Source organism: Diceros bicornis, chromosome 22, assembly GCF_020826845.1.
Source record: "Diceros bicornis minor isolate mBicDic1 chromosome 22, mDicBic1.mat.cur, whole genome shotgun sequence".
In the NCBI taxonomy this organism is placed as follows: Eukaryota; Metazoa; Chordata; class Mammalia; order Perissodactyla; family Rhinocerotidae; genus Diceros; species Diceros bicornis.
In genome coordinates, this window is record NC_080761.1 from 38,594,958 (window position 1) to 38,609,792 (window position 14,835).

Sequence of the window (14,835 nt, forward strand, 5' to 3'; positions counted from 1 at the left end):
TTAAAATTCACTACAGGTTGCTTTAGAAGAAAAAAAGTATATAAAATGTGATTAAACAATAATATGGAGGTCCAACAATCACCCCAAAATTATACTATTTAGAGGAGAGAAAAATTTACCAGCACTTGGTTGTGTCGTTTATTTTATTATATGTAGTATAATGCAAGGGCATTCCTCTGTCATATGAATGAAAGTAATGATGCTTTTCTTACAATATAGGAATCACATTATTTACTCAAAAAATCACAGGATTATTTCAACTCCTTTTGTTTCAAAACATATGTTGTTTAGGTGGATTGAAAATTTTACTAACTCAGCTTGTTTTGAAATATCTTGCTTATATATCCATCTGTTGTGTGTCTTAAGATTGAAATTTAGGTCAAATTACAACTTGAATTTAACTTTACCAAGAAAGTAAGTGTGCCATCTTTAAAAACTGCATTCTAAATTTTAAGCACAATAGATCAAAGTAATCTTATTTAAATAAATACTCTAGAAAAGAAGTCTCAATTATTTTCTCCTCAACTTTCTTAAAATAGTCACTGTTCTCAATATAAAATGTAAGGTTTAGCTTTATTATTTTAAAGAAAGATGAAAAGTTGTTTATTTTAAAATTTTAATGATTTTTGCTTTCAAATTATGGAAATTGTCCTTTGGGGACAGCTTTATTTGAATTGTATGTGACATTATTTTTATTTCTTAAGGCTATGATTAAAAGTTTCATGGATGTCTACCAGCTTGCAAGCACTAGAATCGCTACGTTAGAGAAGGAGATGACATCTCATCGAAGTCACATTGCAACCTTGAAATCAGAACTTCACACAGCTTGTTTACGTGAAAATGAAAGTTTACAATCAGTAAGTCCTACAATATTTTTTTCTTCTTTGGGTCTTGGGTCACATATACATTCATGTTTTTATTGCTCATAAGATCACTCTCCAATGTATATAATTTAGGGTAAATGATCAATCAAGCAACGTAAAATTATTAGTGCGGAGAAAATTTTGAAGGAAGAAAAGCAATTAATTTTTCCATTGTATCATGTATAAAGATATGCATATTGTTATCAATGCTAAAACACTACATCAAGATTCCTTTGTGTTTGGCAGTGCAGCTGACAGTTGGATTTGGCAGTATGCATAGTTAAATCTTGCAACTGTCTGAAGATTCAATGTGTCCCATTAAGACAGAATATTATTAATTATGCGTATAACCAAAATGGTAATTAGAACATGTGATTATTCTCTGTAGAAAACTAGACTTATCCATAATACATGCCTAGCCAAAGATGCATGTTGTGATTCATCTATATGATTAAAATTCAGTTTCAGCAGTCATTTTATGTCTTAAAATTTTAGCCCATGATGAAATTTGGGCTCATTTAAGACTAAACGAAATTTTCTACATTTAAAATATGTGTTTGGGGAGTATCAAAAAATGAATATATTGGGACATAAAGGAATAAAATATTTAAACTTTTTTCTGAAAAAAGAAGATATAGCAACGATAAGATTCAGAGGGTTACCAATCATTGGAACGTATTTTTTTTCCTTTTTGGGTTTCATTACAATGGATCAAGGTAACTTGTCAGGAAAAAACTGTATCATTTTGCTATTCAGCTGTTGACCCATTTCAAATGGTATATTCAACAGAAAAACAGTTAGCAATTAAAGCAATCAGATGCATAGCTATGGTTTGGTTCTGCAGCTCCTTGAGTTCTTAGCTCAAATGTCAGCATCCCAATGACACCTTTATGACCATGGTATTTAAAACTGAGACCAGCAACCCTCTTCGCCTAACCCTCTACAAACTCTCTGTCTCGTGCTCCCCCATATTGCTCATCTACCTGCCACGTTCCTTGCTTTACTTGTTCACTATGGCACTGAGCATCATTGGATATATAGTGCACTTTATTTATTTGCTTTTTATCTGTTTGCTCCCTGCCCTCAGGAGATGTAAGTTCCATAAAGACAAGCAATTTTGGGTGTTTTCTTCACTGCTCTGAAGGCACTCTAGTGCCAAGAAGGGTCTGGCCCACAATAGGTGCTCAACAAATGTTTACTGAATGAAAAATACTAGCAATTTAACCAGTAAATGAACAAACCAGTTATTTAGGACCTGAGATATGAGTTCAATTTTTTAAATGACTTTGTTAATTTCTTAAAGAGAGAGTAGTAAATTTGAGCTCCACCGAGGGAAATTAAAATGAAGAGGAAACTTTTTTAAAAGTTTGAAATATGTGTTTGGAATTTATTCTAGCCTTTCTTTGAAATATATCTTCCTGTTAACTTTCTGATCCCATTGGTTAATAATACATTTCACTGTTTAAGTTACGTCAGCTTTGTTGAGTCGTACTGTTATTTATTGTTTGTTGCTGTTATTCATATAAAAATAATTATTTGTATTTTAAGAAAGACCAAACTTGCTAAGGTGGGATTGTTTCCCCATGGGTTCAAAAAATTTTTACCAATTATTATGCTACTGATGCCTTAGTGGAAGTGTTTAATACAGCTCACTGTCATAATAAAGCTCCGCTTCTCAACCTTTCTTTTCCTTCTGAACACATCTGGAGAATATGCTCATCATCTCACCCTGGCAGTGATTCTCAAAGGGGGCATGTGTAATGTGAAAAGTTTCCAACATATTTGTGTAGAAGAATGCTGCCCAATCCCATGTCTCTCTGGGATGTATGCTCTCTGATCTCTTCCCTTAGTTGAAAATCACTATTTTTAAAACAGTAATGAATTTGTATAATAGTTGTTATTCTTCAAAACATTCGTATATACATTTTCTAATTTACACTCCTTCAGAGCTCTCTGAGGGAGGTAGAAGAGGCTTAATCTCTGTATTTCATAGATGAGAGGTGATATAGTTTGGTAGATAAGAGCATGGGCTTTGGAATTATATCCATTAGGAGTACAATGCAGTGTAAATATCAGAAAACCTGACTAACATGAGTTAAGAAAATAAAGGTTTGGGTTTTTTTTTTCTCACATAGCAAGAAGTCTAGAAGTAAATGGCTATTGTCATAGGCTGGTGGTTCAACTTCTCTGTAATTTGTCTGCCACTCCCTCTTGTCATAAGACAGCAGCCAGCTCTAGGATTTGCAGTCACATTCAAGTCAGAGAGGTGGGATGGCCCAGCAATATCTGTTATATATATGTGTATATATATATATATGTGTGTGTATATATATATGGCTTTCCATTAAAAATATATTTAAATATTTATATTATATATATTTATTTAAATATTTATAAATTTTAATGTAGATTTAATAGATAATATAGTAAATACATATATAAATATATATTTAAATACTTATATATTTAAAAAAGCCTTCCAAGGAAGCTCCAATTATATTTCCATTATGTTCCATTAGCTGGAAAGGGGTCATGTGGCCACCCCTAGCTATAATTAGTCAAGGGACAAGGGAATGAGGAATGAATGGGTATTGGGTTAACCAATTAATAGTATGTGCCATAGAAGTCAGATAAATTGGATTCAAATAACGATTCTGTCCATTGCTAATCACGTGTCTTGTGTCTCAGGCTTTCATCCGTGAAATGGGGATAATTATACCACTCCCTAATAGAGATATTGGGAGGTCTAGTGAGAAGTATTAAAGTACTTTGAACTTTGCCTCTCACTTAGTGAGTAATCAAAAAAAAAAAAGTTAGCTATTATTTTTATCACCATTATCTTGATAGAAAATAATTGGATTGCACCCCAGGAAAAGATTATTTACTAACCTAACATCTTCAGCTGCAGGCCTCGTCATTTTGTTCAGCTTCCTACTGTAGCCTTGAACATGTAACTCCTCATCTGTGATCACCATCAGTATATTCCAATGACTGAGCTCTCTGCCCTTTCTGCAGCCTGTCTCCCTCTCTTTTCATTGACACATTCTTGAAAAGTAGTCTATACTTGCTCTTCTATATACTCACCTCCCATTTACTCAGCTTTACTGCTATCTGGCTTCTGAGTCTATCTTCCACTGAAACTATATTCTCGAAGGTCACCAATAATTTTCTGCTTGCTCTGTCTGTTCATTAGTTCCTTATTCCTTTTAATGTTTCTGCCACATATGAAGCTTTTGATTACTTTCTTCTTTAAACACTCATTTTCTTTGTTTAACTTGTTATAGACTTTTTCTTCATTGGCTCTCTTGCCTCTACTTACTTGAGCTCTTCCTTCTTTGTATTATTGTTTGTTAATTCTTTTCTTTATCCATCAGTTCTGTATTTATTCAGCATCTGCTCTGTGGGAGGCACAGTTCTGGTCCTGGGGGTATCGTGCGAACCAAGACAGACATCCTTGTTCTCATGAACTTAAAATCTAATAGTGGAAGTAATTATTTTCATGGAATCACACTAATCAATGTGTAATTACTAACCAAGATAAGTGTACTGAAAGAAAAGAACTTAAGTCTACAAACATTTTTTAAACAAATGAGCCTGCCCTAGACTAGTGTATCAGTAAAGCCTTTTCCAAGTCAGTGATGCTTGAGCTAGTATCTGAAGACTGGGTAGGAGTTATCCAGGGGTGGAAGAGAATAGTGTTCCAGATCAAGAGGAGGGGAATGGGAACATCTACAAAGGCTCTGTGATGGAAAGAAGAAACCGAGGAAGACCAGTGTGGCTGAAATAAAAAGAGCAAAGGAAGAGTGGTCTGAGATAAGAATGGACTGGAGAAAAGGGCAGAGGTCAGACTTTGTTGTCTTAGTCCTAAGAGCAAGGGAAAAGTCACTGGAAAACTTTAAAGAAGGAATGACATGCTCAGATTTGCATTAAAAAAAAAATCACTTTGGCTGTAGTGTGAAGAAACAATTGGATTTGAAGAACAAGAGATAGAGATATATCAGACAATTTCTAGGTTTTTTTGTTTTGGAAATGGATCAATGATCTCATTTGTTGAGAGAGAAACAATGGAACAGGAGAATATATTGTGAATTTAGTTTTGAGTATGTTAAGTTTGAGGTACATCAAGACATCCAACTGGAGATGTCAAAAATTCTGCTTGATATGAAATTCAAGCCAGATGCCAGCTGGAGATATAAATTTTAAGCATTGTCATATAGATAGGACTTGAAGCTGTTAGTAAGAATGAGACTATGTAGGAACAGGTTATAGAGTAAGAAGAGAAAAAGGCTTAAGAATGAAACTTGAAAAACTCCAACATATAATGCTTGAAGATAAGGTTGCAAAGGAGGCTGTAAAGGAACACACCAAGAGATAAGAGGAAAACCAAAAACTATGATGCCATGAGAATAGAGTGTTTTAAGGAGGATGACATGTCAATAGTGCCATATGCTGCTGAAGATCAAGTGCAATGAGGGTTGAAAATGGCCTTTGCATTTAAAGCATGGAGGCCCTTGGTAACCTTAGCAAATGCTCTTTCAGTAAGAGGTGGAGAAATAAGTGAGAGCTGACCAAAGAAAAGACAGTAAATTTAAATAACTATCTCAAGGATTTAGCTGTTAAGTATGAGATATAGGAGAAGAGCGTTCAGAGGATTCAGGGAGTTCTGTTTTAAGATGGAAGTGAACTCCAGAAGTTTCGTTTTGGCCCTGTTCACTACACTGTCCATTTTTATAATTTTGACCATCACCTTTTCACATTCCAGCTTTCTTTTGACTAGCGTTTGCATGATATGTCTTTTTCCATCCTTTTCTTTTAACCTACGTTTTATATTGATGGTGGATTTTTTGTAGAAAGATATAGTTTGGTTTTGTTTTATTTATCCATTTAACAATCTCTGGCTTTTAACTGGGTGATTAGACCATTTACATTTAATATAATTATTGACATTTTTGGATTTTCGTCTACCATTTTATTTGTTTTATGGGGACAAAGTGTCAAGAGATGATCTCTGCCCTTGTGGGTTTCTCTTCTAGCAAGGGAAACAGGCACATAAGCAAATCACAAAAATAGACATGAGAACATAGATGAGAGAGGAGTGCATTCTGCCTAACATTGTTAGAAGAAGGTACTGAGAAGACAGAATGTTTGTAGTACATTCTTTGCTACACATTCTTTAAATAATGTGTAGCAATTTGACATTTTGGGGGAAGAGCAATCAAAATATGTTTTATTTTGTTCTGAGAAATAGGCCTTATAGATAGTACATATGTTTAATGAATTAAATTATATAATATTTTTTGTATAATAAAAAGTGTATTGTTACTTTAGTTCTATTTCCCTTCTCAATTAAAGACATCCAACTCACCCAAACAGCCTACACCCACTGAAGCCCAAGACTGCTTGTAACAGTCACTCCAAACCCTACTTTTGTATTTTCCCAACCCATTCTTGCACCACCCAATCCCTGCTTTTTACTCTATAATCTGATTTGATTCTGGCCACTGGCCATTTTGCTCTTGATGTTCTTCTTTGGTCTCTCTAGTATTTGTTATTTTGGCTGTTCTCAAAACTCTATTACTGGGTCCTCAGATGAACTAGTTCTTTTCTCCAATACCCATCCTGCCTACCATGGCCTCCTTCCCTTAGGTCCCTCATATAAGGCTTAGAGTGAAGCAAGCCTGGGTGTGCTTTCTGGCACTGTTATTTATTATCTACACCGTGCTTTAAGCATCAGTTTCTATTTTGTAACATGTAGATGAAATTGCCTACATTGCAGGGTTGTTGTGAAGATTAAACAAAGACAGTGTCTGGCATATTAGTAGGTGCTCAGTAAGTGTTAGTTTTCTTCCCTACACATAGAAAATTCTTGATAATTACATATACTTCCTCCATCTAAACTATCCATATAGCTTTAAGAAATATATGTAACTATAAGAAAGTCTTTTTATGAGTAGGCAAAAGAACTAAAACAACTCTTAAATCAGTGCTTTTAGCACATATTAAGTACAGTATTAATGCTAGTTGTTGTTATCACTAATTTAATGAACTGAGGACAGTCAGTATATGCTTATTACTGTCTTTTCCAACCTTTCACTGGATAAGAATAAAAAAATTCATTATTAATCAAAGACTTAACATATCATGGTGTTGTAATGCATACACGCTTAGAATGCAAGAGATCAGTCATATTGTAGACGTGAATAGTCATCTTTAAAAACTTTATCCCTCTTTAGGTGACATTTTTGTTTTTTGTTCAGCAACGTGTAGTAATAATAATGCTGGAGTTTATCTAAGAGTTCTCATCAATTGTACACTTGCCAGTACTTTAACACTTTCAGTATGTTTGTCTTTGACCCATTAACTTAGGGCTGCTCTAGAGCTTTTATCTTGAGTAATAGTAACCAGAAAGGGCTTTGAGTAAAGAGCTTTTGAGTCCCATACAGCCCAGTAGAGAACAGTGCAGCAGTCAGAACCAATTACATGTGGGTGTTTGGAGACCAGCACACCCACATCTGTGGAGAAACACATGATATTTCAATCTTTGAAACAGAGAATGCCAAACCCAAATACTTTGCTGTGAATTATGATGCTGGAGGCTACAGTATTGATTTGCCTCATTTCCACTGTATGTTTAAACAGTATGTTTTTGATTCTATAATATTTTATTTATGAGGAAATAATAAATTACAAATCAGAGGAGCATTCCAGTTAGTGTCTTTGCAGGAGTGATATCTTTGCATCATTGTTCAAATTACGTCAGATTTGATAGTTGTCAAGTGGTATTACTTTGTTAATAAAGGTGAAAGGTTTAGATATTTATGTTCAGTTAAGATAAAAATAAGAATCCCCTTTCCCTTAAGTTCTCAAATAATATTTTATCACATTTGTTTTTATTACATTTTCTTGAGAGAGAAAGGATTGTTTGTTACTACTAGTGTTGTGTGGATAAAGAAAGTGACAGAATTTAAGTAACTTACTCTAGGTAAGTTGCTCTCATAAACTTTTAAATACTTTATCTCAGTTGATTCGTGATGTTTATTATTGAGGTGTTTAGTCCTTCAAGGAAAAAAAAAGTTTTTTTAAGCGAACCATAAGCCATGGCTTAATTTGTTGAGAGAGGCTGCACAGTGCAGTTCAGTGGTATAGGGTACAGATTCTGGAGTCTCGCTTCCAGGTTTTTAATTAGAACCCAATCAGATTAGAACCCAAGGACTCTATTCCTTATCTGGTGCTTTCTCTGAGACTACAGTATGGATTAAGACACATCTCTACCATCATGGCACTTCAAGTATAGTTGAAAATACAACTATTATACGGATAATTAAAAGAATGATGTATAAGTGGAATCACAGAGTGCTATGAGAGCACATGACTGGGGCTTGGTGTGGCCTGCTTGAGGGATTGAAATCTTAGTTGAAAAAATGAAGATTAAGTAGGAGCTGACAGGGAAAGCATGAAATGCTCAAGGAATGGAATGACGTCTGTATGACTGGAGCAGAGTGAATTAGATGGAGAATTGTGAGAGATGAGACCAGAGGAGTAGGAGGCCAGATCAGTGTGGCCCGTAGCTGTGATCCTCAGCTTTCTGAGAAACTCTTACTGAGATGTCTCCAACGACTGCATTGCAAAACGTTTATTCCCTTTGCTTTGTATATTTACTTTTCCCAACTGCAAATTTCATTTTTTTCTATTTGTTCTCAAAGTTCACCTACATTTGATGCCATAACAACACTCATTTTACCCTTTTGCTAAATACTGTTTACTTAGATGCTCATTAAATTCTCTCATATTTTTATCACAAGCTCCAGCTCTGGCCTTTGGATACTAACAAAGCTAAATAAGGGTGTTGGGGAGGGGAAAATTTCCCCTTGTCCCTCTTGGTTCTTTTGGCTGGTCTAATAATTAAATTGATACAAGGCAGATTAACAGAAGAAAAAAAGAAATTTAATTTTGTGCATATGGAGGTCTCATAGATATGGGAACCAAGAAGTGACCAAAGCAGGCTGTTTATATACCTTTTAGGCAAAGAAACAATAAATTTGTCAAGAATTGACAAGACAAAGAAACTTAGGCTTGGGTACTAATTAGTGAAGGAACTAAGCAGAGTTTGTTTACATAGACTTCTTGGCCCTGAATTCCCTATCTCTGACGATAAGGATGACTCTTTACCTCCTGGTGCAGGGAGGGTACCTTTCACACAGGAGATTTATTTCTTGCTTTCAGGAGGACAGAGAGGAGGGTCAGAGTGTCCTTCTTGTATTGGCTGTTTCTCAAGTAACTTTAATTCAAAATAATCAATATGCCACTTTGGCATATTTTGGGGCGGCCTGCCCTGAGCCCCATCAAGGGAAACATAAAATATCAAAATGTGGGGCAGCGCAGTCAACATGCAGACGTTATCCTTCATTCTTGACATACATTTCCAAACTTTTAAAGGTTTCTTGTAGGCCGGAAACTCAAACTCTTTTTGTATAGTACACAGGGGCCTGGAGGTAATAATGCATATTCCATTGGCCTCATACCTCCTTTCTAGCCTTTTATTTTATTGTGTGGTGCAGTTTAAGAGGAGCCACTTTCATGATGAATGATATCTGGATAGTGACTATAGGGGCATGATATTATAAATTTTATATTATGTAAATACATAAATATAATATATTTAACTATATAAATATATAATTTATTTGATATATTAATATATAATATTTATATAGTAAACATTTTGTATTAGATACATAATATTTTATATATAAATATAAAAATATATACTTATATGTAATAAATATAATATATTTCTATAATTCTATTCTTCAGTGATGGAATGTTGTAAGGGTGGAGCAGGGAGTGGCAAGAATGAAAATTTCAATTGAGAGCTTCAATTGCCTGCTCGATTTTCGGAAATTTTCTCTTTGACTTTCTGCAAACACTTCAGCCTCACTGAGGTCCCAAACTGAACATGTTCTCCAACTCTACCACTCCCCATTTTTCCAAATTCTCCTTTCCCTTCATTCCCTATCTGACATCACTATCCACCTTGCAGCCCAAGGTGGAACCCAAAGCATTTGTTCCACTTTCTCTCTACCACCAATATTTAATCAATTGCTAAGTCTTATTGTTTCTGCCACCACAGATCTCTTAGATTCAGCCTCTCCTTTCTACCCTTGTGGTCACATCAACTTTTCCTTGAGTTATTGCAATGGTCTTCCAATGAGTTTCCCCATATCTAGATTTTCCCCTTCCATCTTGTCTGCCACATTAGTGTCAGAGTTATCTTTCCAACACACAGATATGATCAGGCTGTAGCTTGACTCGAAACATATTTTGGCTCTCCACTTTCTTCATGATAAAGTAAAAATTCTTTATCATTGACATTCAGGCATATTCTGACTCCATCTGGTTTTTTAGTTCATCTCCCAGTTAGCAGAAGTAAGGGTTCCCTTTGTTATGCTCATTTATCACTGTATTTACCTGTATGGACACTATGTAGTAGTCTGGCTTATATAATCAATTAGTCGTGTATGTATTTCTATGTTGTGAGTCTGTGAAGTGATATCTCATTCATTTTTTAAATCAATTATAGTGATCTGACTTCAATAAATGCTGGTTGATTTGAATTGAAATTAATTGGAAGAGCACTCCAATAACATTTGTTCAATACATACTTGCTATAGAACATAATACTTTGTACAAACAATAAGTCCTCCCAACTTTTTCTCACACAAAATTTTCTTAAATTAATTCCCATTAAACTATGTTTCATATATTTCTCTAGCAAACACTTAATGAGAATGAATACAATAATTTATATATTATTATACCAATGTAAAATTTTAAGTAAATACTTTCAAATAATGTAAATTGGGTATTTCTTCTCCTCTTCAGCACTCTTCCTAAAAAGAACCAAAAACCAAAAATTATTTGTGACAATGAACATTTTTTTCAGCATATCACTTAATTTTAAACTTTGTGAGATTTTTTGGGACTCCTGCTTCTGTATGTTTATCCACATAGACAAAAAATGACCAGTGTCATACCTTTTACTCACATGGTGGGTACACAGTAGATGTTTGTTGATAACAATGATATACCAAATTAAAACTAACGGTTCCTAGGCCTAACAAAAAGTAAGAGTATGTGAGGTTTGTTTGAGAAATAGAAGTCTAATTTACATAAATCAGTAGAAAGTTTATTTTCAAAAATGTATTCCTTTGAACCCTTACTTCACACCATATACAAAAATTAACTAAAAATGGATCGAAGACCTAAATGCAAGTGCTAAAATTCTTAATAAAAAACTTACAGATAAATCTTCATGAAGTTGGATTTGGCAATGGGATCTTAGATATGACACCAAAAGCATAAGTGACAAAAGAAAAAAATAGACAGGTTAGACTTCAGCAAAATTAAAAACTTTCGTGCATTAAAAAACAACCCATAGAATGGGAGAAAATATTTATAATAATATATCTGATTGTGGTCTAATATGTAAAGAACTCTTAGAACTCAAGAACAAAAAGGCAAGCTAATTTTAAAAATGGGCAAAGGACTTGAGTAGACACTTCTCCGAAGAAGATATACAGATGACCAACAAACACATACAAAGATGCTCAACATCATTAGTCAGTAGGGAAATGTAAATTAAAACCACAAAGAGATACCACTTCACACCCACTAGGAATGCCATAAAAAGGAAAATAGAGAATGTGCATAGCATCACTGTTCACAATAGCCAAAAGATTGAAACCTCCCAAATGTCCATTCATTGATGAATGGATAAACAAATGTGGTATATGCAGACAATGGAGTATTATTCAGCCATAAAAAGGAATGTAGTACTGATACATGTTACAACATGGATGTACTTTGAAAGCATTATGTTAAATGAAAGAAGCCAGACACAATAGGCCATATATTAGATGATTTCATTTACATGAAATGTCCAGAATAGGCGTATTCTATCTCCATAGAGACAGAAAGCAGATTAGTGGTGGGCAAGGATAGGGAGAGAGGAGAGAATGGAGAACAACTGTTTAAGTATGAGATTTCCTTTTGGGGTGATGGAAAAGTTCTAGAGCTAAGATGGTGGGGATGGTTGCATAACATTGTGAATGTACTTGATGCTGCTGAATTGTATGCTTTAAAATTGTTAAAATGGTAAATTTTATATCGTATGTGTTTTACCACATTAAAAAAATATTTCTTTTAGTTCTTGGGTGGTGTGGGATACGCAGCTAGATTGTTGCTTGCAGAAAATGGCAGTGTGTTGTACTGGAAAGTAGCATGACAGAGATTCAGGGGAAACTTGGATTCTAGGACAGGCTTTGTTATCAACTCACCACAAAGCTTTGGGAAATAAATCACACGATCTCCTTGATCTTGGTTTTTCCTGGCTGTAAAATGAAGAGATTCAACTAGATGAAATCTAATTCCCTCTCAGCTCTAAAATTCTTTGATTGAAGTTACAAATACTGATTTTGAATACTTAGATTCTAGCCATGTTTTGTTTTGGTCTTGCTTCAATTTACAACAATCAAATGAGTGTGTGTTTCTGAATTTACAATAACATAATTATATTTTGAATTTGGTTATATTCAACACCAATAACCCATTTACAAATGTATACCATTATATAAACCTCACAATATAACTTGTAACTAGGTAGTCAAAAAGTCCCCAAAGTAATCTGAAAATGTATTAGCGTATTTGTAAGGTGTATTTCCTTTTCTTTATGCAGTTTTTTTGATATTTAATATGTTAGGAATGTGAACTTTTAACTCGTCAAACTATTGTAACATATTTGAAAATTATAGTAATTTGATTAAAATGTTGCCTATAAGGCAAAAGTTTTAGTTAATAGAATCCATATGTAATTAAAATGCAGAACTAAATGTAATCAGACTCCAGTGACTAGTGCCTTCATATTGATAGTTTTACAATGGCCTCTGGGGTTGAAAGTTTAAATGTTACAGAATGCAACAAGGCTGCAGAAAACAGCTTCAGTTGGCAATTTAGCTGTTTTAAAGACATCAACACGGTTACTCGATAAGACGTGACTGTCACATCCTAGATTTTCATCCTTTGAGGAATATCTTCAGTTGGCAGGTGGTAGCAGCACAGGACTGGTGTGCCGGTGGAGAATCACACTCTACAGCGCTGTTACATAAACAACCCGAGGTGAAGGCCCCCGCTATGAGCCAAGCCATGGCCTTCTTTTTTCTTTTTTAATAACAGAGTTGCTGAATTTGGGTGAATTCATTTGAATCATATGAAAGTTATAGACACAACACTGTGCACCAAGCCACAAAAAAAGTTAAAAAAATTTTTTTTCCTAAACTTAAAAAAAGTATTTTCTCTGGACAGTTTTAAGAGTCGACATCCTGTGTTAGAGTTCTCTAATCATCACCAGCACAATTTACAATCAGAACACACAGAGAGCCAGTTTAGACCAGCTCATCTGTTGATCTTGGCAGAGACCCTTCATCTCACTGTGTACAGCTGCCACTTGAGAGTTGGGGGACTCAGCAGAGAGCCAGAGGAGGGTGGGATGCAAGGCTGGTCAAGGCACGAACACACATGCCTGCTTCATTTCAACAGTTGTATGTTGCTTAAAAAAAAAAAAAAGTGTTTTTATTTTACTGCCCCCCCGCCCCCCCACTGCTTCTTTTTAACCTGAAATTAAACGAGGACCTCTCATGAGCCACTGCGCTCCAGGCATAAGAAATTGTAATGTCTGGCTTCCAGAAACTGTCCCGTCAAAATGTGCTTCTGATTAGGTGGCTTAATTACAGCTGTGAAAACAATGTTGATTTAGGCCTCGAGATTCCAGGGCATGTCAGCCGTTATTAGCTAACCTTGGACTGAATCCACCATTTTAAAACTCTGTACCACCAAAGTCACCCTGCTTGACAACTTTTTATTTAGGCAGAAAAGTTGCCAGAAGCAACACATTTCTATGCAAAATATTGTTTGACGCACAATTTCAACTGCAGCACCGTTAGTGGTCATTAAGGAGATAGGTAACTTTGCACTTTATCAAGAACAGGGAAATTCTGTTTGTAAAAACAGTAAGTTTTGAATAGTATTTTTAAAGGGTTGACTGACATAAGTATTAATTTTAATTCCTTTAATTCAGTTTTATTTCAAGTCCAGCATGTTGGTTTAACCACCCAATTTTATTACACCTAAATTTTCCTGACAGTTTCATTTGCTGTTAGGAAATAAAATTGCAATTTTTTTCAACATGGGAAATAATGGCTAGTTTTAAAAACGTTACATTTGAAACTTCCCTCGCCTCAAGCTGGTTCAGACACAACCTCAGTTTACTTTTGGAAGGAAACTAACCTCATTAAATACTTTTTAATATTTTAATGTAATATGTGTGTTTTTTCATCGTGAGAAAGCTTATTAGACTCGTGTATTTACACCTGCAGGGGAAGTAAAAGTCTTAATAATTAGATGGTTCCAATACTTTGGAATTTTCAATACAATTGTCACTGATCTCGTAAATATTGTAACTACGTATTGAAAGTAGCTCCAATTTCATTGTATTTTAGATATCTAAAACCCCTTATATGCTATGAGTGGTTTTTTATTTGTCAATATTTTAAAAAGTAGACTTTAAATAGAAAGCCATACCAAAAATGTAAGATGGGCTGCTGAACAACAAACATAAAGAGTCTTAATTCTCATAATAATTTTGGAAGAAGCTTTTGCTTGAAAATGTATGATTTATGCCAAACCAAATACCCAAGAGAGAGCTAAATGAGTTCTTTAGAATGAAATCTCCCACACCCAAGACATGAAATCCAACAAAGTGGGTGGTCAAGGCACATCTTTTTCTACTAGTCAGATTCATTGAACAATTAACAGACCCACTCAACACCATGTATGGACAAGGAAGCTTCTGTTCAAGTTGAATTAAGAGTTAATACACAGGCAATTAATTATGAGGAATGGGTGGGTGAATAGTTGT

The 14,835-nt window shown here is 34.6% G+C and overlaps 1 protein-coding gene across 3 annotated transcripts in view; it reads left to right on the plus strand.

Annotated features, from left to right (window-relative positions):
• The window catches only part of CCDC171 (coiled-coil domain containing 171), a 300,588-nt gene that overhangs the window by 257,984 nt on the left and 27,769 nt on the right, over positions 1-14,835 (plus strand). For all 3 annotated transcript variants that reach the window (XM_058565834.1, XM_058565832.1, XM_058565833.1), the window contains one exon: positions 705-857. In XM_058565834.1, coding sequence (XP_058421817.1) covers positions 705-857 — 153 coding nt within the window. The remainder of the gene's footprint in view (positions 1-704; positions 858-14,835) is intronic.